Source organism: Centruroides sculpturatus, unplaced genomic scaffold (assembly GCF_000671375.1).
Source record: "Centruroides sculpturatus isolate CEXI.00-Female unplaced genomic scaffold, Cexi_2.0 scaffold891, whole genome shotgun sequence".
NCBI classification, from domain to species: Eukaryota; Metazoa; Arthropoda; class Arachnida; order Scorpiones; family Buthidae; genus Centruroides; species Centruroides sculpturatus.
The window spans coordinates 97701-125645 of NW_019385112.1; the positions used below are offsets into that span (position 1 = coordinate 97701).

Consider the following 27945-nt stretch of genomic DNA (forward strand, 5'->3'; position numbering starts at 1 on the left):
TAGAAATTTTCGGCAAAATCGGACTGTTAGTTCGGAAGATATGGCCAAACGACCTTAATATCTCCCAGACCAATCTGAAGATTTAAAAGGTATAAATTATTAATGTGAAATCAAAAAAGAATGCAGGGAAAGAGTCCTTTTCTTTTCTTCTAGCTCGAATTTGACAGCTTTTAAAATAAAAAGTTTTAGATTTGTCTATAAAATTGTAGTTTTTCTTCAAATGATTCAGGTTTTATATAGTTACATAAGAAATGGAAATAATAATTACCTTTCATTAAACCAAACTTTACAGGTAAATAACGTATAATTTAAAACATAAAAAGTATTATATATTTTAATGTTTCGTGTCCAGAAAACTTTTATAGTTTCTCCACTGGATTTATATTAAAATAATAATCGAATTAATTTCTTCCCATAGAGTCTATTATATAGGGCCAACATCGCAGTTAAATAACACGATAAAAAAGTATTTCTTACGTAATTAGTATGTTTTCATTTACTTATTAAGAAACAAAATTTGAATATTTTCTCATCTAATGTTTATTTTACTTCATTAAATTTGTAATTTTCAGGAAAATGATAGACTACGTTCGTGTCTATTGTTAATACTATAATGGGATGGCACGATTTCGTGAATAGGTAAGTAACTACGTCAATAAAAAGCTGATGAAAGTAATTAAAAATTAAATATCCAACATTTTCATGGGTCAAATTCGACATTATTGCTATTATTATACTTTATAAATCGGTATTACTTTTCTCTTAAAGTTATAAGGAAAAGAAAAAAAGGCATTTTTTGGGCCCTTCTTATTTGCCAAGCCAATAAATCTGCATCGATGATCATCAGATAATTATACACTATAAAAGAAATCGTGATAAAGTAGTAAGCATTTGAATACAATTCTTACCTTATGTTTGTATTAAAATCATTATTATAAGTTTTATTAAGGGTGTTAGTAAAGAGAAATCAATTGTAAATTATCACGTATCGATCATTTTATTATAATTTAAACAGATGAAGAATTTCATTCATTATTTAAGGGGGCATCAATCGATTTCCGTTGTCTGTCTTACAAAGTAGGTAATTGGCCAGATTTCCTTTCGATTTAGAATGACTAAGCTTCCTGTTCTGATTCGATTTGATTAAGAGCAGACTTTTCTGTCCAGACGTATTGTCCATTATCGAGACATGACCCATTCTTCATACATGTGGCCTAGTCTGCCGATAACAATAGTTGAATGGGACTTATTTACATAGAATTCACACATATATAATGATTTCATTCTGGACACTGATTTAAGTTCCAATATTTAATTAAATGAGAAAATTCGACGACTGACACGACAAGTTTATCGTTTTCGTGTGATTTACCGAACGAAAAATCTATATTAAATTTAAACGTTTCCCTGAATTTAAATGGCATTTTTTAATGAGATAATTCGTATACTTTTTCTAGAATTTATCAGTTAATTTTTGTCCCAAAATATGCATAGATTTAGATTAAAATTTTATGTAAAATCGCGAATTATTATTAGACTGTACTTACGGTTTAAAATCATCTTGGTACTGTAAGATGATGGATAGAAATGAAGAGGAAAGCCCTAAACTCGTGGAAGATGCCGATAGGTTAATTTTAATTAAAATAGTTTACGTAAATCATTAACAGTAACGAATTCTGAATAGTCGGTCGGTTGTAATACGAGATTCTTTATCCATTATGATCCATTGTAGTAGAAATAGATCACTCTTTAATGTTAAATTGAAACGATTGTTCAATTTACTTAGAAGAATACTATGCATTTTTCTCTGCAACCACTGGAATATATTTTAAATGTTTCAATATTTATAAAATAATATAATTTATAGCTATTTTTAATAATGATTAAAACCAGAAAATCATGTACAGAGAAGACTGAAGTAAGGAATGAAAATTATCACTTATATTTTATTAATTAAATGGAAAAGTCTAAGATATTAATTTATCTCCCTGTTGCTACATTTTGCAATATTTTTGTACGAATATACGACTATATTTTAATATTCAATGTATGTAAATTAATATTCGCCTTCTTGTAGTAACCAAAATTATTCTATGATGACTAACTTATTAAATAAAATATTAGTATGTATATATATTATATAAGTTTTTATAGAAATTAGATTGTATTTCTAACTTCTCTTCGGCTTTTATTCTTTTCTATACAGAATGGTCAATAGTTCTTTTCAGTTTCTCGGTTGTTTGCCACTGTCCAAGTTTATCCGAATAGGATTCTAGTCACACAGGATTATGTTTATTAAAGTTAAAAACATCGCGAATTTACAGATCTCAAGCTTAATTTTTTTTAAATATAAATTATTTCTGTATCTAAATTTATACTATTTTTTCCCCCTTTTTTTAATCGGCATTAACGTAAGTTTTCGCGATAAATCGGAATAACGCACGATTTCACGTAATATACGTTTAAAAATTTTTTCTGGTTACGTAGCGCCGTTTTTTTCTTTTGTTTACCTATTTTCTGGGAATAATTGTTATTTTTGTTGATGACATAGTTGATGTTTCTGTCGAATAAATGACATCATTCAGTCCCCTCGATTCCAATTAGGTCAGAGGTCGCAGACGATCAACCTTGACATCGGCCATATTGTTCGTGGTTGAAACAGACGTATACTAATCCGGCCAATGGCACAATAGAATCAATCCGAATTCAACCAATAGCTACAATGCTGTGACAAAACTTCTAAACTCAAGAAAGAGGAAACGATATTTTCTCTTTCGATTCTGTTGCTTTCGGGTCGATATTTTTCCTTTCAATAGGCGAAATGAATCTAAGGTGAGTTAAGCTTTTTCAAACTTAATTCCGTAATAACTATATAACATTTACTCCAATTACTTGGAAAAATCGAACAAATTTTAACTGAGTTAAACACTTAAAGTCTTACTTTTTAATTTAATTAAAAAAAAAAGATATCTTTTCTTATAGTTTTATATTATATTTTTAAATAGATCCCTCTTATTTATCGTTCTATTGTTGGGATTTTTTTTGTTCCTCGTCCGGACTGAATGCAAGGAAGAGGATAAGAAGGTCGATCCAAAAGTATTGAAAAATTCTCCCATTCATTTGGTTCAAACACTTTTTGGTTTTCCTTTCCGAGGGCAAGCTGCCAGTCCTCTGTTCTCCTTAGTTTCACCCTTTCACAGATTGCCCTTTTCATTTTACAACAAAACAGCTTCGACTACTACTTCCACAACCAGTGTAAAGCCGACCGAAATATACACTAGCAGCAGTAGCAGCAGCACAACAACAACGACGACGACGACGACGCCGACAACAACAAAACCTCCACCACCTTCCGACGTTCCACAATTGTTATCGAAATCATCCGACAGTCGACCCAACTCGGCTGAAACCTCCAAAACAATTTACATCCCACTCAAATTTGTATCCAATGCTAAACCGTACAGAATCGTAGTACAGGATCCACAAACTATCGAGTGAAGTTTTTGCAATATATATTATTTATCCACGCATGAATCGCGTGTTCTTTTTGATCTGATATGTTTATTCATTTATTTAGTCGATGTAATTATATTTTACAATAAACAGGAGATAATGTAAGCACGTCGATCTCTATTCTTGAAAAGTATAATTTGCTCTAAACATCAACAAGAACTTTTGTTTTGACGAAACTTAAAAAAAAAAGATTTAATGGCAATCAAAGGTTGAAGTTTAAATTCAATGTAATGTATATAAGATTTTTAAATAATTAAAAATCACCTGTTGATTTAATGCCATAATTACTATCAGATTTATGTGTTACCGTACCGAAATTAACATTGTATTAAAAGATAATCTAATAAAGTATTTTAATTATAGATGAAGCCACTGTCAAGAGCATTAAAGAGAAATTTTAACATTACAATCAATCGACTTTGTTCTAGGAAAAAAGATATTTATTGGGAGTTTTTCCTGTAAGTGAAAAAAAAAAAAACTAATTATTGCTTCTCGAGCTCGTTTTTTCACTGTTTTTAATTATTTTTTTAAGCCATTTCTTCGTTCGTTATTTGTAATAAATTAAATATTAAAAAAATATATATATAAATTACATTAAAAGAGTGAAGTTTTTCCTTTAAATTTCCCTTTAAAAAAAAAGGTTTTTTCCCCGTTAAAAGTTTAATTAATATAATCACCATTTTGCCCCATTAATTATAGAAAATTTTTGTAGTAATTTTTTATTTTAAAATGTTAATATTTTGTTAAGAGAAAATATTGTAACGTTAAACAAAATTAGTTATTGTTAACACGTAACATTTTAAGATATTAATTAATGGAAAATGTTCGTAAAATGAGGCAATTTATGATGTAAGAACTATCGATTATTCTAAGATAAACTGTCTTTAACGTTTTTTCAGCCTTTTCGTAATAAAATACATCGAGATTTTATTAAGATTTTCTTGATAAATATTGACATTTTACTGTTAAAAGTGGACGTGAAATTAGAAAATGTACATTTAAATTTTTGCAGTTTATCATTTATTTATTTCAATACTTTAAAGAAATTTTACAGCTTATAATATTAATTAGTTTCTATAATTAAATCTTAATAATGTATATAAAAATGATCTCAAATTAAAGCAAAATCGCCTCTCTTTTAAAGTTAAGTACGCTCTTTTCTGAAGAAACTATGCATATTTATGGATTTCTGGCGCTTCGATAATCATTATTCCCTTCTAAATATTCTATAGTAATTTCATTATAAAATATTTATTAATTTCTTCCCAAATATTTGAATATTTTCGTTAATCTAAGATTCGAATAGTTTCCATTTTATTTCAGGTAAAGAATTTATTAAAAAAACAGCGTGAAGATTAAATACAATAATGGCAATTTACATATTTAGAAATAAAATTAAACAGATTTATCATCATCAAATATATTAAATATGATTTATAATTAAAGATAAGCGAATTTAATATCGAAAAATCTTGAATATTTAAAGTAAAATGTTTTCATTGGTAAGCATAAAAATACACAAATGAGCAACCAACATTTTATTTTTATTATTAATCAACTTGTCATGGAAAATAACTATTTTTCTGCATCAGTTATTCATTATGACAATATTTTTTTTTTAATGCCATTTATATATATTATATCAACAAACAATATATTTTATTATACTATCTTAAAGTTAAGGCTTTTTACAATTTATCTATTATAAATTCTCTTTAGTTTGAACATTTAAAATGATTTTTCTTAAATCCATATTAAACATTCACATTTTTAAATGAATTATTGGATGGTATTTTAAGATTTTCTTATGTACAACACACATCAAAATATAAATATTTCTGATTCCTCTTCTCAGAAATCTAATCATTGTGGAACTTTAAAAAAAAAATTGCACTTTAATACTAGGAAAAAAGTGAAAATCTTTCTAATAACTATTGGTTATTTTATTAATTTAATAATTTAACAACTTATTAACACTATTAAAGAAGGAAGAAAAGAATTACATCTTAAAATTAATGAGATCAAATGACTTCTTTGGTATTTTAAATTAACACTGTGGAATAAATAATCCTATTAAATACATTTCCTTTTATTTAACAATATAAATTTTTGTAAATATATATATAATGTATGTATATATAATATATATATATATATATTCAAAACATAACAACACACTCCACATTTGCACAACATATCACAATTATAAAATTCAAATTAATTTCTCGTCCTTTGGNGTTTGAATACTTATAATAACGACATCAAAATAAAGGAAAATCTTATTCTATCTAAATACATACAGTGGCTGCCTTGAAAATTGTATCACCTATATATATATATATATTCAAAACATAACAACACACTCCACATTTGCACAACATATCACAATTATAAAATTCAAATTAATTTCTCGTCCTTTGGATAGAATACAAGCAAATTCCTGTAAAAAAACAAGTTTTGGTTGTATTCTGCCAGAACGTTAATCGAAACGAAATTATTTAATAATTACAATGACCAGAATTTACTCCCAAAATAATAATTAAAAACTGATTTGAAGATCACAATAAAGGAAGCCCATGCCACATGTTACGTAACATGAACGATTTTATCACAACCCTGAATTTCAGAATTTGTTAATACCATATTCTGTTTTGTATCAATTTAGAAATAATCACATCTCTAATTCAGAAATGAGCTTCTTTTAATTTTTTCTTCTTATGTTTTTTTTTTAGACAAAAAAATATTTATATAAAAAAGTTCACACAAAAACTGGCAGGCAATTTTCATTATTTTCGAAGGAATTCAGGATTTTGAAGATGGTAAATTGGCATTCATAATAGGTATAATTAAATCATCCATGTTAGGCATCACAAGAATTTTCTGAAATACAGTACATACAAATTAATTATTTTTTTTTAAATAATGAAGAAATTGCTATATAGTTTGTATATTATTATTATTATTATTATTTAGTAGATATTAGAATTACTATAAAAAATCTAAGTTAATTTTAAAATTATTATATTTACTAATAAGTTGAATAAAATTTAAATTACCATGCATTATCCACATATGTATAAACTATGCACAATATTTTCTTGTGTGATGCCTCAAAAGAATTTCAAAAGTCAATCATCATTTGAGAGTATCAATATATTTAAAATTAAAACTTACAAGTCATTTTTGAATTTATTCAAAGTATTCAATTTATTATTATTAAAAAATTACTCCTCACTATCTGAGATAAATGAACAAATACACTGCTAGAAATGGAAATCCCAATATCGAAGAAGAATTATACTAGGCGAACGAAAAATCACAGAATATTTATCTACATGATTTATTACATTGATGAGAATTGAGAGTATAACTCACAAAATGCACTCGCAGCACCGCATGAAAGTCGAATGTCATCATCTCGATATCCACTGTAGTTATCACCATGTTGAATGCAAGCATCTACATGTGTATGCATCTGATTTTAGAAGCATTGACCATCATTTGACCTTACAGGTGCAGCAATAGTTATTGCTGGTTGGAATCTTGATCCAGATTCATGTTCTGTTGGTGAAAAATCTGGAGATCTTGCCAGCTAGGGTAATACGTTGCTATCTCAAAGAGCATGTTGGGTTGCAACTGCAGTATAGGAACAGACACTGTCCTGTTGAAATAGGCCTACCTCAATATTGTTCATGAATAGTACAACAACAGGTTCAATCACCATTCTGATGTAAACACTTGCTGTAATGATGTTTAGGATAACCACTGGTGTTCTGTTGTCATACAGAATCCTTCCCTAGATCATAATGTCTAGGGTCAGACTGGAATATTGATGATGGATGCTCCTTGCCAACAGACATTCTCCAGGTTTCCTCCTGATCAATGTAACTAGATACTGATACCAAGGCAAAAGTGGGTCTCATCTGAATATCACAGAATTCCATTCTACCCTCCAATAGGTTCTTGTGCAACACCATTGAAGATGCATCTGGCAGTGGACAGAAGTGTGCTGCAACCATGCCCCAGGAAGCCTGGATGCTAATTCCCCTATTTATGGAATATACTACTTAAATTTTAAGAACTTATTTCAAAAGTTTAGATAATTTTCTTTTATGAATTGTATAAATTAATTCTTAACTAGGGCAGAGACTACTCTTCAGGAGCCTCTGCTCTAGTTAACAGTTAATTTGATGCTTGAGTTTTTACTGCAGATGCCCTCAGATCCATCAGTGGCATCCTGCACATGTGTTTATCTTCTCTTTTTCCAGTGGCCTGAGAGTGTCTGGACCCTGGTCTTCTGGTAGTTATGCTCTCCTTGGACCACTGTTGCTAACAGTTGTACATGGTGGATAATTATAGATCTGATCAGAAAGCTTTTGAAATGATATAAACTGTGTTGAAAAAGAGCAATTATATCCAGAAATAATACAATTTTCATTTGTCATAATTATACAGAAAATAATAAATTCACTTTTTGGTTTGTATGTATACTTCAGTAAGAATTAACTTTATAGCAAAATTAAAGAAACTAAATTGATAAATTTAGGTAAACAAAGCTAGAAAACTACAATAATATAAACTATTTTCTATTTAAATAAGATTTTTATTCATTTCACAAATACCATAAATGGCAGAGACCATAAATACCCAAAATAAAGTTCTGGAAAAAAAGAATCAGCCCAGAGTGTGAGTCAAACCCACAATTTACTGTGTAGATGCATTGTCAGTTATGCTACCTGGACCTCTGCATCTGCCAAGTAAGTGAGAGTTGTAGGTTTGAATACTTATAATAACGACATCAAAATAAAGGAAAATCTTATTCTATCTAAATACATACAGTGGCTGCCTTGAAAATTGTATCACCTATATGCACCAAAAAGCATTCAATAATACATGTGCAAAGTAGCATATTAAGCTATGATCACAATTTGTAATGATAATATATAGTACAGAGAAAAAAACAAAGAATAAACTATAAACTATGAGTTATTACTAGTGTTGCAATGAATAGTATATTCGGACTCAGGCCGAATACGGAATATTCGACCAGGAGCATGGCCGAATAACCGAATATTCTGCCAAACTACTTGGCTTGATTAATGCACGTACGAAAATTGGCACGCAAACCGCATTATGGCAAGGACCCTGCTCTCTATTGGCCCGCTGTCACTACGCTTTGCCAATCGCATTAATTCTTGACAGTTGAAGTGGACAGACACAAGCGTCATGGCAGTATATGATAAGTGATGATATCAAATGTGGATAACAATGAAATGACCTACACGTGTAAATAACGGAAAAAGAACAGAGAAGGACCGCGAAGTGAAAATAAATATGAAATTGAGTTGATAACATAATTGAACAAGTTGAGGCAGCTTATTGGCGCGAAATTCGCGGCCGTCAATGCCAAACAATTGTCGTCATAGACTTTCGGAAAGCTAAATACTTGTAATGAAAGTCACTTAGCGTGTACAGGCGAAAGCCTGGGGTTGTTCGAGCTACCAAGCTGTCTCAAATATGTGAAATCATAACTGTAGCTTATACCGACGTCCTATCTGTCTCTTTTCTCCGTTATCACCAGGCTATGAGTCATGTAATTGTAAAATGGGAAATGTACGATGGAAAAGTGACGAATCGAAAGTACAGTGAGCGCGTATTATGATGTATGCATAGGCATAACTGGACTAGAGCGATAGAGGAAAGAGAAAGGGAAGAGCAAAGACGAGCGCTTAAAAAGAAGGATAGGCAGGGTCACACCCTCACTGTCAGATGTGCGACGATTCTCGAACGAATAGGTGTGTACGTGTGCTGATCTTTGTAATTATAAATTGTGAATACATGTGACTAATATTATTTTCTTTTTTATTTTGTGCATGTTATAAGTTATAAATAAATATAAACAAACAACACTAACCCAATAACATTAAATCTAAATACCGAAATGATTAATTTACTGTGTTTTTGTTATTTCTTATTCCTGTTTTTAGGTATTCAGTATTTGGCCGAATAGTGATTAAATATTCGGTATTTGGCCGAATAGCAAAAAATAGGCCAAATACCAAATAGTAACCAAATATTTGTTACATCACTAGTTATTACATATAATGTTACATTGAATTTAAGTAAGTGTTATTTTTACACCAGAGCCTCAGTAATACTGTTAATGAATACTACAGTAAGAATTTGTCATTTGAACTACTGTCTGAATAATTATGCAATCCCTGTTACAGGCCTCACCTTTCCTGTGCCCAACATGGATTTGTTGTCAGATCTGTGCCAGTTAAATTTGGATTAATCTAAAAACATAATAGAATCACACATGTCAATGCTCCAGTCTACATGCTGTTTAGCCTGTATAAACTGCTGTCTGCAATTTTATTCATCAGTATTGGCTTCTAACATATGATGTGCCTAAACTATTTGACTCACTTTTATATCTGTCTGCTCTTCCAACTTTACTTTTAATTCATAAGAACTATCAGTATGTTCTTACAGGTCAAAACACTTCTGCATCTTATCCTGGCGTGTCATACATATTTATCTCCTGGATTTTGCCATGTTCACATCTCCTTTGTAAATCCAAATCAATTAAAAACAATTGTTTTTAATTGATTTTAAAAACAATTGTTAATTGATTTGGTTGATGACAATACACACTGCACATCTCAAGAGGATAAATCTTCCGTATTCAAAGCAATTGAAAACTTTGTGTGTGGTGTTAATTGTTGAAAACTTTCCATTTTTCTTATAAAGGTGCAGTATCTCTGAATAAATTTTATACCAATGGACAATACAATCACCAGAAACATTTCTGCAGTAACCTATCAGTCAGTGAGAAGGATGATACGATGTATGATTTCTTGAGGTCTGCAGCAAAATGATATTTTAATTTAAAAACTAAACATGTTTTTATAGAATTTTATAGTTGATGACTGCTACTATATTAAAATAATTAAAAAATGTACAATTTGAATATTTATTATTAATTTACACATGTTCTGGCATGTGTTAATTCTGATATTATTAAACAACTAATAACAATATCCATGAAAATAAATGAATTCTACTATATATCAAAAATTTATATTTAATAAATTAAGACATTTACCTGAAATTCTAAAACTAGTTTCTTTTTAATCCAATCAGTTACAGGAGAAAGTGTAACTTTTCGTTCTCCAAATTTTGGACGAGCAGATATACTTAATTGTGGATTTTTTCGAAAGCCATACCTTAAATAAATTAAAGAAGATTAAGATATACAGTTATACTTTCAAGAATATACAGAGTTGAACAAAATAATGTAAACACTTGTGTAAAAGCAGCTATGTTTAACAATATCTTGGCATTCACTGGGACCTATTGTAACGCTCAAAGGAAAGACCATGGCACAACATTACTTTGAACATTTGAGCAATCAATTCCACTCCATGGTTCAAGTTTTGTTTCCAACTGGAGAGGCCAAGGCCATAATACACCAATCCACACTGCCAAATGTGTCCAGTCATAGATTGATGAACATCAGAATGAAGTTCTACACTTTCCTTGGCCTCCACAATGACCTAATCTCAGTATCATAAAACCATTCGGGAAATCTTGGAGGCTGAGATATGCAGCAGGTTTCCTCCTCCACAGACACTTTCAAAATTTGATCCATTCTTCATGAAGAACAAGGACATTTCTCTGGACACTATCCATAATCTTTATTTGTCTATTTCATGTTGGATAAATGCTGCACTGAACACAAAAAGTGGTCCAATCTCATTAATAAACATTCAGCATGATGTCAACTAGTGTTCACATTAGCTTGACCAACACCCTGTATATTTATTATAATAAAATCTAGCAGTTAATCTAGCTAGGATTTAATCAAAAGGTTTTATTGTTTGTTATACATGGTTCAACTAAACAAAACATAACCACTAGAAGAATATATTTCAAAACAACATTAGTACAGAGCCAAAGATATGCCATTTGCATATGCAACTGCACAACTTCAATCATCATAGAGACTTATTTCAAAAATAATGAGTCTACCATCACTGTGCAAAATCTTCTATTGCCACTTTGGGCTAGGGCAGCAGGCTTAAGTCCCTCCCTGACCGCTGCACAATATTGAGGTAAGTGACACGGTTCTAGAATACCATATCATGAAGAAATATAGAATTGGATGGCAAGAACTCAATGGACTCCCTCGTTATATGTAGGAAACCTGCAACACTCTAGTCAGTAGTCCTTGATGATCAGAAAACAGGCATGCAATGGCATCTGGGATGTAACTCACTCACTATGCCACATCCACACTGACCTGCACTTTCATTCCTACAAAATCCAGATCATGTAACAGTTGAAAGAACAGGACAAATTACATTAAAGGACCTTCACAACAAATTTCCTAGGACTTTTAGCAGCTAACCCACAGATCTTGAGTAATTTCATGATGCCCAATGAGGCCCATTTTGAACTATCTACGAGATTAAACAGGTAAAATTTTTGACATTGGACAACGAAAACCCACTCCTGCTGCAAGAAAGACTATTCCATAGTAAACATATCAGTGTGGGTGGGACTGCGTCGTTTGGCATCATAAGCCCGTAATTCTTGGAGGTTACTCAGAGTCATGTCATTGCTGTTAACAGCAACTGCTCCATCAAGATGTTAAATGATTTTTTCATTCTGGCACTGACTAACCTAAACTTACTAATATTGGTCCAACAAGACAAAGCAACAGCCCATACTGCCTGGCAGTCCACTGCAATCCTGTGGCAAGTCCCCAAATCTGGAAATCAGCCTACTGGGATAATTTCCAGATTTGGAGACCTTCACTGGCCAATAAGAATCCTGGTTTGACCATCCCAGACTTCTTTTTGTGGAGGGTAATTGAAGAATCATGTGTTAACTACATGCCTTCAAACTTTGGTGGACCTGAAAAATCTGTATATGTGATGCCATGCAGAATATTCCCTTAGACATGTTGAATCATATAATGCAAGCTTTTGTACAGCACTTGGAAGATTGCATTGCTTGTGATGGTGACAACCTGCCTGACAACATTCAGGAAATGATTTTTGAAGGTCATGAATATGCAAACAGCTTATCTTTTGTTATGTACTAATGTTATTTTGAAATATATTCATCCATTGGTTTTGTTTTGCTGCCTCATTTATATATGGCTATACATTTTGCCCAACCTTGTACAAAATGTTTTGAATAATTACTGATCTAAATAAAATTCTATAAAACTGTTAATACCACATTAACAAAATTAATTGTTTAAAGTGGACAATCACTGTATCACTGTACAATCACAGTATTTCATTTTTATATTATTAAAACAGTATTTGAAAGAACATTTGCTAATATTTAATTATATTAATAAATGCAATAAACTATAAATATTTACTTTTCAATATCATTTTCTAAAGCATTCCAGATATTACAGAAAATTAGCTTTCTAACTTAAAATACTTTTCTATATGTTCTCAAAGAACCCATTAATTTCCATTAAATTCAAATACATGTTACCTTCTTGGAATTATGAGGAATCATTATTCTTACTACTCTTGAGCATTCATTTCAGATCCAGTAAATTACATGCACTGTCAACTACAACAACAACCATAACAAAAGATTTAATAATCTGCATTAGTCTAAAATGGTAAATAAAAATACCTTTTATTTTATTATTATTTCTCATTTTTAGATTATTTTTTAAAAAATTTCTGTAAACACATGCTCAAGCACCCAACAGAGATTTACACTGCATATTTTTCCTGGTTAATATTATACAATCAGTTAAAATATACAATTTAAATTAATAAGTATATCTACAATTTACCTCTATCACAACATATAAAATATATTGAGTAGCTAATCAGCCATACAACAATTATTTCTTAAAAAAATGATAATAAACCTTAAGGTTCCGTTGGATCTGAACATGCAAATATAAAATGTATAATAAATGTATTTTTATAAATAAAATATATGCCAATTCTATCCCTAATGTCAGTACAGTGGAGCCTTGCTTAATGAACACCTCACATAACAAGTAAAACAAATTGTAAAAAAGTGACTCGTTTAATGAGCAACGTTTCGCATAACGAGTGACAAGGAGAGGGGAAGTCTTGGATTCTGTGCATGCTCCATCAGTCTGTGCTTAGCACATGTTCCATTAGCATCTTAGTATCACTTGTGATCACACATTTTTCCAAACTTGTGTTCATACATATTATGTATAAGCATCAACAATAATAGTATGTTATATAATAAACATGCTAAATGATATTCCAAATTCTTGAGCTATGTAAAGGCTATAATTAAATATTAGAAATTAATTAATTTGACTAGAGGTAGGCACTTATGCTGCCATCTCATATTAATTTTAATTTAATCTAATATTAATTTTAATTTAATTTGTAATTTTAATTAAATTACAAATTAAATTTTAGAAATGTCTAAATTAAAAATTTATTTATTTATAATTATTAAATTTAATATGAGATGGCAACATAACTGCCTACCTCTAATCAAATTAATTAATTTCTAATAGAGAGGTTGTGGCTGAAATTTTCATCTCTAAAATGTGAACGTTGAGTGCCACCATCTTGTAAGCCTAGAAGTTTGACAATGGAATTTGGAATGTAGAGCATGATTCCAATGATGTTCCAAACGTCATTGGAATCATGCTCGACATTTATTCAATGAAACGTTTATTCAAAGAAAATTATACATCATTCTCTTTGAATAAACATTATACATAAAATATTCGAGTATTTTTCAGCATAGAACGCATCAACGTATTTTACATTAATTTATATGGGAAAAAATGTTTCGCTTAATGAGTGTTTCGCATTACAAGTAAGATTCTGGAACAAATTGTGCTTGTTAAGCAAGGTTCCACTGTTTATGCTTGTTTTAGCTTAGAACAGCAGGACATAAATGCCCAAAATACATGTTTAATAAGAATAAAGATTTCTCAGGGCCCCAAGAAGGCAACATCAGCCCTAACTGAAATGCTATTTTTCAGTTGTGAAAAATAGCATTTTTTTCACAACTGAAATTCCTTTTATCCCCCCCTCACATTTTGTCACATCATTACAAATGACCTTTATTCACATAGTTAATTATTTACTACTTTTCTCTACTATTTTCACATTATTTTAATAGAATTTAAAATAAAACAAAAATACATAAAACTACTTTCATAAAGACGAGATAATCTTTTTAGATTGTTTGTATCTACAGTAAATTCTTTCAAAGGAGAGAAGGCCTAACTCTAAGGCATAGCACTTGAAAAGGAAGAATGAAGAGTTTAGCTGAAGTGAGAAGGATGAAGGGAAGGAAAGAATATCTGAAGATGAACAATTAAATCAAAAACACAGTACTTTCAAGTTATTCATCAATAGATACAAACAGTATAAATAGATTAAAACAATAAAACACTGTTGCCATGGTAACAACCATATCAAATTTATTTTGTACTTCCTGTCAGCTACTATGAGGGTCTACAAATTCTCCTGTCTTAACAGCAAATAAGAAAGATTCAACTTAGTAGAATTTACACATTGATTTGGATGATTTAGTTGGAATATGATAATGAGAAATTACACATATCAATAAAAATGGAGCCAGCATTTTATTCCTACATGAAAAACTTAAAACTTCTGATTCATAAGATATTCTCTTATAAAAGATAAATACTGAGAGATGGGCCAGTTCAAATCAATCATGCATTTTTTTTTGTTAATTTGATAATAACTTTTATGTACAAAATCTGACATTCTAATAGGATCATTTTTGGTTGAAACAGTAACAGAAATAGTAAGAGGTACATAGATGATATCTTAGTGGTTTGGAAGAGAAACCTCTCCAAAACTGTTATCAAAGGGATATCAAACTTTGTTACAGCTTTTCTTAAAACTTAAATTCAACATAGTAAACAAGAGATTCCATTTTTGGGATCTGATTATATTCATGTACAAAAAATAAGCATATATCCATAAATTTGACCTATAACCCAAACTACTTATCAGAACAGCATTAAACTTAACATTATATTTTTTATGCAACAAAATAAGTGGAAAGCAAAATTTTATCAAAATTATGACAAACTGAAAATAAGAAATAGTAAGTAGTGAGTATTGTCAAATATTTTTACACTGAAAATGATTAACATGTGTGGTTGTCTCCTGCACGTACACATGTTGCACAGCACCTGTTCGTAATGATTATAAACCAAAAAAACAAAACATTAGAGATAGCATACTTTGAAGATACTCCATCCAATATGATGAGTATATACATATTCTGATAATATAAATAAGCATACATCTCAGCTTTGTAATAGTTCAAAAAAAATGGTCAAGATTGTTAGAAAAGACAACATTTCTGAATTTGATCATGGACATATTTTGGTGTTATGCAGATGGGGTATTCACTCTCCCAATTGGTAGAGAGACTATAATTTTCAAAAGGCAATGGTATGAAGAGTGTACTATCAGTACACACTGGCCTTCCATAGTGTACTGATAGGAACATACTATAGGATATTGAGTCTGAGACAGTATGGCTCTGTTGACAGGTCCTATATCTACAGTAGAGTTGTCGACCATAGAGAAAACATGGTTTGGGATATCTTCAGCAACAATCCAACATCTTGTGGATTCAATATCTAGACAGATTCAGGCTGTTATTCAAATAGGAGATGGTTCTGTTCAATATTAATCTTTGTTTTATCCTATCAGTGTAAAGCTTTTGGAGCCAAACATGAACATGTACAAGAACTGTGGTTTCTACTTAAACATTTTGTAGTTCCACAAAGTGAAGAATAATGTGCTCATTATGGACCATTGTTAAAAGGAAAGCAAAATTAATTTAAGATGAGGAACTGTGAAGTGCTCAGTGATGGCTCTGTGATGGCTACAGGAGTTCAAAGAATGCTTTCACATCACATGGTACAATATTGCAGGTTGGCTCGATAGACACTGTGGCAACGAATGAGTGGTTGGAGAATGTAGCCCATTTTTGAAAACTACTGTGAAAAGAACATTTTTAATGCTGATGAGTCAAGTGTATTTATCAAAGCAAAGTCACTGAGGGCAGACATGGTGCCAAAAAAATTAAAGAATCATAGTACTATTTGCTTGTAATGCCAATGAAATTGAGAAACTGCCATTTCTTGTCTTTGGTAAAGCATGGAATTCATGCTGGAAAAGTGAAACAATATGCAGTGTGTGGCAGTTGCCTTGCCAATATGAAGCAAATGCAAAAATGTTCTATGAATGGCCACATGTCCTATAGAGTAAATGGCAGTCCAAAACAAACATCTTGCTCTTGCTGGATAACATCTTTTTGCATACCAAGGCTGTCTCAACTCTGCCAAATATTTGAGTGTTGTTTTTGCTACCAAATATAACAAATTACATTTAACAATAAATTAATGAAGCCTTTAAGAGATGTTACCGATAGCTACTGGTGCACTACTTGGTAAAAAATTTTGTGAAATGTGAACATTCTTAGATGCCATGTAGAAGTATATGAACACATAAAATGACAAAATTGACCTTTGACAAAATGACAAAATTGCTTATCTTAGGCTGGCTCCATTGGATGAAAGCAGAACAATGGAAAATTGTAACAAACACAGCTGACAAAAATAATGATTGAGATATTCTTCACAAGCTTTTGGCATTGAAATGAACTTTAATTGATATATGGCTGTTGACAAAGATATAATATGTCAACAGCTAGCAAGAAACAATATTTGTCCAGTAGTGACAATAAAGATGATATGACATGCTTCAGTTTCTTAAAAAAAAGCATTAGCTGCAATTTTAAATGTAGAAACACTACTTAAGCAACATTTTGAATGCTACAGATGATGTCCTTTCATCACTGAAGAAAGATTTAAGATTTAATTGATTACTTGCAAAGGTAAATCTTTAATCTACATCTTTGAATTGTGACAATAATTTCTGCTAAATTTAAAATATGCATTCAATCCTATAATAATTTAATCTGTCTCTTCATTCACACCATATGCACCAAAGTGATGCAGCAATCCATCTTAGATGATTTCTTTGTAAAGAAGCAATAAAATACAGATCATGTAACAATTGAAAAGTTGATTCTTCATTACACAGTCCCTATTATATCCTCATGTGCTCATATTATACTCAGTATATTTATTACATAAATATTTGCAATTATTATATAATTGTGTGAAATTTTCTTTGGTATTTTTTTCTTTTTTTTTTCCTTGGAACCCAGAAAATAGCTAGGGTTATGAGATTTCCTATTGTATAAAAACAAACATTATCTATTGCATCAATGCACGTGTTAATTTTTTTACTTCATTTGAAATTTTAGTTTTATTCAATAATTAGGTTTAGTTAATAATTAGTCTGAAGTGTGTTCATGAGCCTACCAACTGCATTTATACACCAAATATTGAATTTTGCTGCATGAAAATGACAGTGGGAACTTGCAACTTTGTTTTTGGAAGGAGTACCTAGGCAATTCAAAATTTTTTAACAAAAAAAAACAATATTTTGGTCCTGAACATTTTGAATTAACTAGGTTCTACTGTATATATAAATTCCAAATATTCAAAACTTACCATAATCTATCAGTTGGCAGAGGAGGAATGTTAATTGCTAAAGTACCTATCAGACCATGGATTTCCACAGTCAGAAATAATGGTGTATTAGATACTTCTTCCATAGCTCTTTTTACAAATTTATTTTCTGTAGCCTGTTGAAAACATTTTGATTGTGCAAGCTTATCAACCCAACGTAATAATTTCTTACTCGTACTACTTCCTGAGGTAGTAATATGTTGGGACACAGTTGCTGAACTAAAAATAAAAGAAATGAAAGTAACAAGTTATTATTTCAACAGGAAATTTTAATGTTTATTAAATACACAATTAATATATATGTTAAAAGTATTAATAAAACAACTCATACTTCCTTTCTAAAGATATTCACATTCTTCTCCTATTTTTAAATACGTTATGTCAACTTTCATTGCAGATTTACATGATGATTAATATGTATAAAACAGATTTTTCTTTACAATGTATTTATATTAAAAATTAAAATATTTTGTGTATTAAGATCATATTTATAAAATTAAACTGTAGAATACATCAATAATTATTTACTTTTGAATTAAATTATAAGATATGAATTATAATTGACTGAGTTTACTATTTGCTTAACATTTTAAATGACTACATTTTAATTATAAATTACAATATAAATATAACATTTACTCTTAATGAAACGTTATATATTTATATTTTTATAATAATTATAATATTTAATCATCAAACTGTTTATAATAAATATACAGTAGAGCGTCGATTATCCAAAAGTCAATCATCCGAAAGAATTCCAGTCGGCAAATTTAAATTTTTGCCAGTGCTGTGGCACTGCAATCTTTGGCTGTCTTGGGCTACTCAAATATTTTACGTTTTTGATACTAAATTAACTTCTGAAGTATAATTTTTTATTGTTTTTATATTTTTCAATATATTTATTTTGTTTGTATAAAATAAAAAAATAATTTTTAATGATACAATAGCCTTCGTTAGGCTTAACATCGACAAAAATTTAACGTGAAGTGATACGCAACAGAGAAAAATGTCATGATGGATTAAATTAATATATTTTTTCGTACATAATCAATTATCCGAAACATCAATCTTCCGAACAACCCCAGTCCCCAATTGATTCAGATAATCGACGCTCTACTGTATTATACTATATGTCTAATGCAAAGCTTTTTTTAAAGCAACAATAAGTGTATTTTTAACACAATATTTTCCTTTATTTCATATATATATAAATTTGAATATTAAATATCTATTTATATGTAATTTTATAAGAAATAAACAATTTGTTATGAAAAAGTTTTATTCATCAAAGGCCACAAATACATAATTGAAGATCAAAATCCTCTGGACTTTAACTTTTCTTTGATGCACAACATCATGTAATGTGCCAAATACAGATACATTAAGGAATTTTCATTATTTTGGCAAACTTATTTTCTTGCAGATTGTTATAAATTTACTTATAAGCTCTGCTAGGTGCAATGTATACAACAGAAAATTGAAGATAAAATATTAACTAGGTGTTCTAAAACATTATTTTAAAATGTCTGCAAGTGGACATATTAGGAACACCATATTGGACTAGAGATTTTTAAAGGAGAAGAGAAAACTTTTGTTTTTGTAAAATCAATTGTTATTGTGAAATGATTAAATGGTACAGTAGAGCATCATTTATCCGAATCAATTGGGGACCGAGGTTGTTCAGATAACTTATTTTTCAGATAACCGATTATGTATGAAAAAATATATTAACCTATCCTGTGTTGAAATTTTTCTTTGTTGCGCGTCGCTTTGTGTTGAATTTCCGTTGATGTTAAGCCTAACGTAAACTTTTTAAAATAATAATCGTTGCTATTGTATCGTTAAAAATTATTTTTTTATTTTTTACAAACAAAATAAATGTATTGAAAAATATAAAAACAAAAAAAATTATACTTTAGAAGTTAATGTAGTAGCAAAAACGTTTGATTCAGCACGACACAGTCCTCAGAAAAACACCACACAAATCTGCCAGTGCTACCAGTTAAAACACACACACACACCAACAAAAAAAAATATTGGAGTAGCCCAAGATATAGCCAAAAATTGCAGCACCACAGCACTAGCAAAAATTTAAATTTGCTGATTGGAATGCTTTCGGTTAACTGATGTTTCAGATAAACAATGCTCTACTATAATTGTTTTAACTCAAATGAGATACAAAAATATAAAATTACATTAGACTATTAGAACTGAAAATTTAATGATGTGAATACTTAATGATCTCTTAGGAACAAATGTTCCTAAGAGACTATTTTTATTAGGCTCATAAGAGAAAAATTTTATTAGGCTCATAAGACTAATAAAATTTTCAAAAACTTGTATGATTTAAAATTACAAAGAGGAAAAAAACAATTTTTGACACTCTGCAACATTCAAAAAAATAAACAAACTTAATTTTATAGTACACATGTCCAAAAAACAAATACAGGCCTGGGAGTGCTATTTACCCTCTGAAAAAGTGAGAAAAGTGAGTTGAAATACAGAAAAAGTGAGTAAAAAGTGAGTGCAATACAGGTAGCCCTCGGTTTACGCCGGCTCAATTTACGCCAATTCACAATAACGCCGCTGTGCAATTCGCCATTTCGCAGTGTAATTCCCCAATTTTCCCTATGCTAGACTGATTTAGGCAGCTAATTTCAGTAAATCCTTTGTAATAGGTACAAGGTGTGGGCTTCGGTCATACATGTTTAGTCCCTCCTTAACAATCAAAAGTGAATTAAGCATTCTTTCTNAAAATTCATAGAAAAAACAAAAAATATTCAAAAATAATTTAATGAGATTTCTGCTGCTGAATATCCTCAACTAATTTGTTAAATAAAAAAAACTAAATACGAAAACTTTATCTTTCTTATTTCACTTTTTTAATATGATATTTAGTTATACATTAATTTTCTTTTTTATTATATTCTGAAGAAAATTTTGCATAATTTGGCAGCCCCCAGCAAACTTCTGATCTAGCTAATGCACTATCAAAAACAGAAAAACAGCCATTTGATCATATTAGGAACATATCCATATTTGGTACATTGCCTTATAAAAAAAATCTTATAATTAACAATCATTTTGTATTTATATCTATAAAACATTTGAAGTATGATCTAAATAGTTTTATAATTATTCAAGCATTTTTCTGAAATTTTGACAAAAAACTTTTTAAATGTGTTTCTTAAGTTAAGTGAATAATGGAATAAATAAAATACCATTCAGCACTTTTTACTAATAAACTATAACATCTGTTTATACAATAAACAAAAATGTTAATACAACTAAATGTAAATAAAAACACTGAATAGAATTTGTGTTCTTTTGTTTGCTTTCCTGTATATAAAGTGTAGAATTTGTGAGGCTCTGGACAGATCCAAACCCCATTAAAATTCGCATTAAAATAATTTTGTTTTAAAGAAAAAATATAATAGTTTAGAAATAGATTTTTTATATGAAAATGCGATGCTAACTTTTAAACAATAGAAGAATGTAAGTCCATCAACCAGCTCCGGTTGGAGATCAAATTAAACTTTGATTTTGACCTCTCCCACACCTCTGAAAGATTTCGAATTGTCATCAGGTGACAAGGAGAGACCAATCAGAAAATGAAATCGGAGGAAAATGGATAAAACCCCGGACATTCAAGGACGCGGTGGCTTCTTCTTCTGAAAGTTCCAAGTGACGGATCTATTGTTGTGCATGTGTCTTGCGCCCATCTTTGTCTCCATCTCCCGACCTCGGATCGACATCTTTCCATCAACGGAAGTCAACCATATTGTTCCAGAGTCATTGATGGAATTGTTCATTTGTGAACAAGGGACACTCCTTCAAATGGGACTATCTTGGAAAGGAGAGGAAGACCCAGAGGCCACAGCCGACATAGAACTTCCAAGATCGCGGAAATCTTGTAAGCATCCTTTGTGTATAATAAATGGGTTGTGTTGTTTGTAAACGAGGCATCTACATCTGACTCAACTGCTTCCACATGACATTGATTGTTACCACTTGGCAGTCCAGACAGCAATGGAGACGATGATGATATATATTGCATATTATCATTAATTACGCTTTTAAAAATTCCCCCCCTTGGCACTCACAAATTAAATAAAGTGTAGTTCATTTAAATTTTTAAGTGTCCAATGTATTACTTGTTGGAGTTGTAGCAAGTGAGCATATTATTTGAATTAGTATTAAATATTATTTAATTTTCTTTTCAAATAAAATTATTTTAGAATATAAAAATATGTAAGATACCTACATTAAACTTCCATGTTCACTCATTTCATTCGAATAGAGTTCATCATCACTAGAAGATTCTGCACTATCTTCTTCTTCACTATTCAGCATATAAGATCTACAATTAGATAAACATATTAAAATATTCTTATTAAACACATTCAAGAACTAATAAGTACTACAATTTAAAATGAAAATAGAAAATAATATGCCTAAAAATTTTGGCGTGAGTGTTATTTATTTATCTATCTCTATATATACCATATAAATTGTTTATAATCCAAAATATTTGTCTTAATGAGTGTGAAAGCTTTAATAGTTAAATAAGTATCATCTTTCATATTTATCATCATCAAGATTTTTGTCATTATCACAAATAAAAATCAGCCTATGTTAATCTTAAAAGTATCAAAATATTACACTTTATTTATATTGTATTAATACAGATATTTGTACAAATACAGTTATTAATGTAGTTCTCTCTTCAAATTACTAAAATTAACTTCAGAACAGTTCAATAACTCTTCCTTCACTTTTTAAAAATGGCAAGAAATCTAAATAATACCTCTATTGGTTAATCTGCCAGTTCATAAGATATCATAAAATATCCAGACAATCTCATTGAAATGAAAACTTTTTGAAACTAGCTACACATATAATTATAATTATTCATAAAATACTCATAATATTATAATACCTACATATGAATACTTTTATAATGCTTTTATTCCTCTAACAAATGAAACATTGAAAACAAACCATTCTATCAACACAATCTATTTAATATATCACATTATTGTTATTTTTATCTAATTCATTTCCAGCAAAATGTTTAAAACTTAATTATTCAAAATTCTTTAGACAAATTATGAATATTAAATTTATTATATTAAAAAACTAACCTTGATTTCTCACTTAGACATCTATCAGACATTAAACCAACTTCACCCATCTCAACACTTTGATTTTTTTTCAATCGAAGTAGATTTAATTTTGTTTCTAAAGTCATTTCAAATGATCCATTATAAGTTATATCTAAATCTACCCAGACGCCTTTATCATCCATGACTGGATCAGATGCTCTTTGAATCTGAGGAATTGCTTTACCTAAATTAATGTCAGTTAATTTTAATTCTTGTATAAAATAAGGAACCTGAAAGAAAAATTACTATAGCTTTATTTATGAACAAAAATTTAAATCTGTAAATGTGTTGGTACATATTATAAGAGATCACTGTTAATAATCAGTCATTTGTGCAAAATTAAAATAAAAAATAATATTCTGAGTGCATGAGAAAGAGTCCATTGTTATTCACAATAGTAGCTAAAGTTAAAAGTAATGATAATTACAATCATTATATTTTAAATCAAAGCCCTTGTCCACTGATCACTTATCATATATACTGGCACAAATAATGATTTTTAATCTACATTTTAAATTATTAATTTACTATAAATAAAGTTTACAACTAGATAATAAAGAAAAAATAGTACATCAAAAATAGGTAAATTTAGTTTTATTATAAAATACAGTACTGTAGAAATTTTTATTGTAAAATAAATTTTTTCTCCTTAGATCTTTAGCAAAATTTTTTTCTTAACTCATATGTTCCACTAAAAACACTTATAGTTAAAAGCATTTATTATTGGTACATAATGTATCATGTAGTGTACTTATAATGCTTATTGTTTTGGACTGCAAATATAAGATGCCATTGATTCCAAGATGCATCTGTACTTCAGATAAGTAAACATGGATTTAAAAAAAAAGCCTCTCTTAAGCTGAGTCTACATTAGTAAAAATTTGCATTATGCATTATATTTGGCAAAAATTTTTGTGCACACAAACAAAATTTCATAAGTTTGGATGCATGCACCATAGAAGAACACAAGAATTTTTGACACATTCAACACACACAATCTGTTCACTGTCAGTTTTTGAAAAAAAAGACACCAAAGAGATTTACACTGCACTTGTATTTGAACATGGATGCTCACAAGATTTTGACACACAGGTGCTTAATTTTTCATGCTAATGACTTTAGTTGGTGTTACTATGACACCATGTCTGAATTAATCATAAGTATCACATTCTCTGATTCCAACACTACAATTTACAAAAAATCTAAACAATTGACAAAAGTACTGAAACAAGAACAAATAAGTTACCACATACAGTTTGAGGGTTGACGCACATAAGACAAAAATTTATGTGAAAATAAATTCAGATTTGTGACAAAAATATTTTTGCTGAATTTTAAATTCAACACACAATGCAAACTTTTACTAANTACTAGCTTTTTATTTGTTCGTACATTTGTATGTAATATAGTTTTATATATATATATATATAAATTCATTTTATTTTAAATTTATATAATATACTAATTCTTAACTATTAATATGTTCTTACCCTAATTTTGTCCAATTTTTTCTGTATTCGATCAACCACTACATCTGACCAATCTTTTTCTGTCAGAAAATTATAAAATATCCTTCCAATTAGAGCATTTAACCATAACATACTTTCTTTAATATCACTCTTTACAACATTGTTTTTTGCATCAGGAGAAGTAAGTCTTCTTTCTCTTGAATATGCTATTGGAGCAAAAGAAGTAAAAGTTGAAAACCATTTTTCTCTGTCTAAAAACTGTGTCATATATTGATTAAATTCTAAACTGTCATCCTTTGTAATTTCCTTATCTGTAAAGCCAGTAGTACTGGAAATATTTGCAGATGTGCCCAAATCAGCAGAGTAAGTTCTTTTTTCTTTTGTTAATGGAGGAGGAATACTACCACTTCGAAGACCAGATAATGATGACTTTAACCAGTTTGTTTTTTGTTTAGTTGCAGCATATAATAACCAATACCATTCTTCCTTCTCTCTACTTGTGCGTGCAAATAAATATATGATATTTGAACCAGAAGTACTAGTTGCTTTTTTAAGCAACTCGTCAGGGGTATCATCAAAACTTTCTAAAGATGAAAAAGAACTCATGGAATCTCTTGGAGAAGTTTCCTTTGAACCACTGCCGTCAGAATGAATTACTTGGCTTGGCGAATTTGGAATTTCAAGACAAATTGGATACTTCTTACTCCATAATCTATATAAAAATCTTATAATTAATTCTTGAATTTTATTCAAAAGCTAATCAAATAATTTCACATAAAACTTTTTAATTTTATATGCAAAATTATATAAATTATTTATAGTTGAAAATTTAAATATGATAACATTTAAAATTAAAAAAACTATAAAACACACTATAAAACATTTAATAATTTATTATTAATTATTTATGTAGAGTAATTGATTTAACATGTTTAATGTAGAATTAAGTTTAATATACAAAGAGTTTTACAATATTTTATAGAATAATAAATATATATGTACTGTCTTTTCGGCATTAATATACATCAATTCTCATGCACACAAGTACTTTCAACATTGAATAAATGCCATCTTAAGGTAAAATAGAGCATATTTTAAGAACAAATTCAATGAATACATTGCCCAGTTTTAAACAGTCCTTAATTGAATTTTGCACTTACATGGTATTCAAAAATCATCATGTAAGTATGAAATTCAATTAAGAACTGTTTAAAACTCATAAATGTGCATGAGAATTGATGTATATTAATGCCAAAAAGACATACATATGTCTTTTTGGCATGAGTGGATTCAGGAGTGGATCTAGGTTTTTGGGGACTAGGGTTTATTGAAGTCCAATGGGGCCCCATTTTTTGTTAATACAAATAATACTATAAATTATCATTATTATTATATTATTAATATTAACTATTTTTTACTATACAATAAGTGTTCATTGTTAATGAAAAAGTATTAAAAATTTATGATGATAATTCAATTTTTGTGGGCCCAATGTAGATCAACCCCTGTATGTATTTAATTAATTAATACTCATTTGATGTCGTTTTAAGTATTTATCAATTTTATTATAGAATAAATTTAAAAGCTAAACAGTATTTATCATAGATAAAACTAAATATCTGTAAAATAAAACATTTAATTATAATATGATAAATTGACAGTTGCTAAAATTTTGTAAAATGTAAATAATAATAATGAAATTAACAATAACAACACATTACTTATTTTTACTTACTGTGAAAGTACTATCATTCAAATTTAAGAGGGTGTTTTTAAGCTTAACAAGCTGTGAACAAACCTATGACTAAATGATAGCAAAACTTTGTTGTATGTATAAAACTCTTTAATTATTGAAATTTTTTACAATTTATTTGCTTCATATTGTTAATTAGTGACAAGCAATGACACACTGCAAGCCCCATCTAAAAAGCATTATCAGTCATTGAGTACGAGGTGTTTGAAGTATCAATAATCTAAATCAAGCTGAATAAAGGATGGGATTCTTAGCTTTAACCCCTTTTCAGTCAAATTTTTTTAGGTTGACTGACCAAAAAGTGTCAATTTTTTTATCACTGTTATTTGATATATAATTAATTTTGATGAAAAATTAGTTCTTAGACATTTTCTTTTCTGAAAATGAAATTATTTTATTTGTTTGAAAGAAAAACTATCAAAAACAGTTTACATATATTTTGGATCTTAAATTATCTAACTAAATTTTATCACCAAAAATAGCATTATGTTATAGAAATTATTTAGCCATCTGTTGGAGAAATAATGAAATAAACATACAACAACAGTGAACATAATGTATCCAATACATTTGTGAGAAATCAGACTCTTGTGAGAGTTTTAAGTGCTAAATTTGTGTAAAATTTTTTCTTTCATCATTATTTCCCTTAATTCTCCCGTTTTCACCCCTTTGCCCGGGGAATAGACCTTTTGACCCCTATGTGTACTGTGTCATTTCAAAAGGTGACCTCCTAGACGGGCGAAGTCGTCATAAATGACCGAGGAAGATATCCCCTCTCCCCAGGGGATAGCTTGATTATAAGGTAACTGCAATGTTCACGTAAATAACCAATTAGCAACAACGAACATATGTTGCTGTATAGAGGGTGAATGAAAAGGTCACCTGCAAGGGTAGACCATACTGTGAGAAACTATATCACGTTACTGAGGATGGCCAGTCACTACCCCAACTGATGACGACTTTAATGCTAATTGGTCATGAGATGATGAGGTTATGGTCATAACTTCGTCACCCATGACGGGGGAGACGGTGATAAATCTGGAGAAATGTCAAATTCAAGTAAACAACATATGCTGAAAAGATAATTACGTCAAAAAAGTCCCAGATATTTCCTACGCTAATCGGGTATAAAAGGGGATCGCTCCTGCACCTCTGGGCGATCGCCGGAAAGAAGCTCCAGGACCGAAACCTTCAAGTCTTCTTTATCTTTGGGAACTTCGTAGTTTCTGATCGCCACTCCAAACAAGGTAAAGACTTAGAAAATTTTTACTTCCCTCTCTCTCGGTTTAACAGGGACTTAGAAAATATTCACTTCTATCTCAGTTTAGTTTAGACTTAGAAAAATTTCACTTCTTTCTCTCAGTTTTAGATTAGAACTTAGAAAATTATCGGATTGAGGATCTTCAG

General features: G+C 29.7%; 2 protein-coding genes across 2 annotated transcripts in view; one reads left to right on the forward strand and one right to left on the reverse strand.

Moving 5' to 3' along the window:
• Window positions 1-2516: 2516 nt before the first annotated feature.
• Window positions 2517-4024, forward strand: LOC111634950 (olfactomedin-like protein 2A). Its single transcript, XM_023379789.1, has 2 exons — window positions 2517-2832; window positions 3006-4024. The coding sequence occupies exons 1-2, from the start codon at window positions 2822-2824 to the stop codon at window positions 3496-3498; spliced, it is 504 nt and encodes a 167-aa protein (XP_023235557.1). The 5' UTR covers window positions 2517-2821; the 3' UTR covers window positions 3499-4024.
• Window positions 4025-6233: 2209 nt separating this feature from the next.
• LOC111634937 (testis-expressed protein 2-like) overlaps window positions 6234-27945 on the reverse strand; it is a 66145-nt gene continuing 44433 nt past the window's right edge. The window contains exons 4-9 of the mRNA XM_023379771.1: window positions 24807-25497; window positions 23296-23546; window positions 22416-22511; window positions 18131-18367; window positions 10622-10742; window positions 6234-6393 (exon numbers count right to left, since the gene is read on the reverse strand). Coding sequence (XP_023235539.1) covers window positions 6316-6393; window positions 10622-10742; window positions 18131-18367; window positions 22416-22511; window positions 23296-23546; window positions 24807-25497 — 1474 coding nt within the window. The 3' untranslated portion in view covers window positions 6234-6315. The remainder of the gene's footprint in view (window positions 6394-10621; window positions 10743-18130; window positions 18368-22415; window positions 22512-23295; window positions 23547-24806; window positions 25498-27945) is intronic.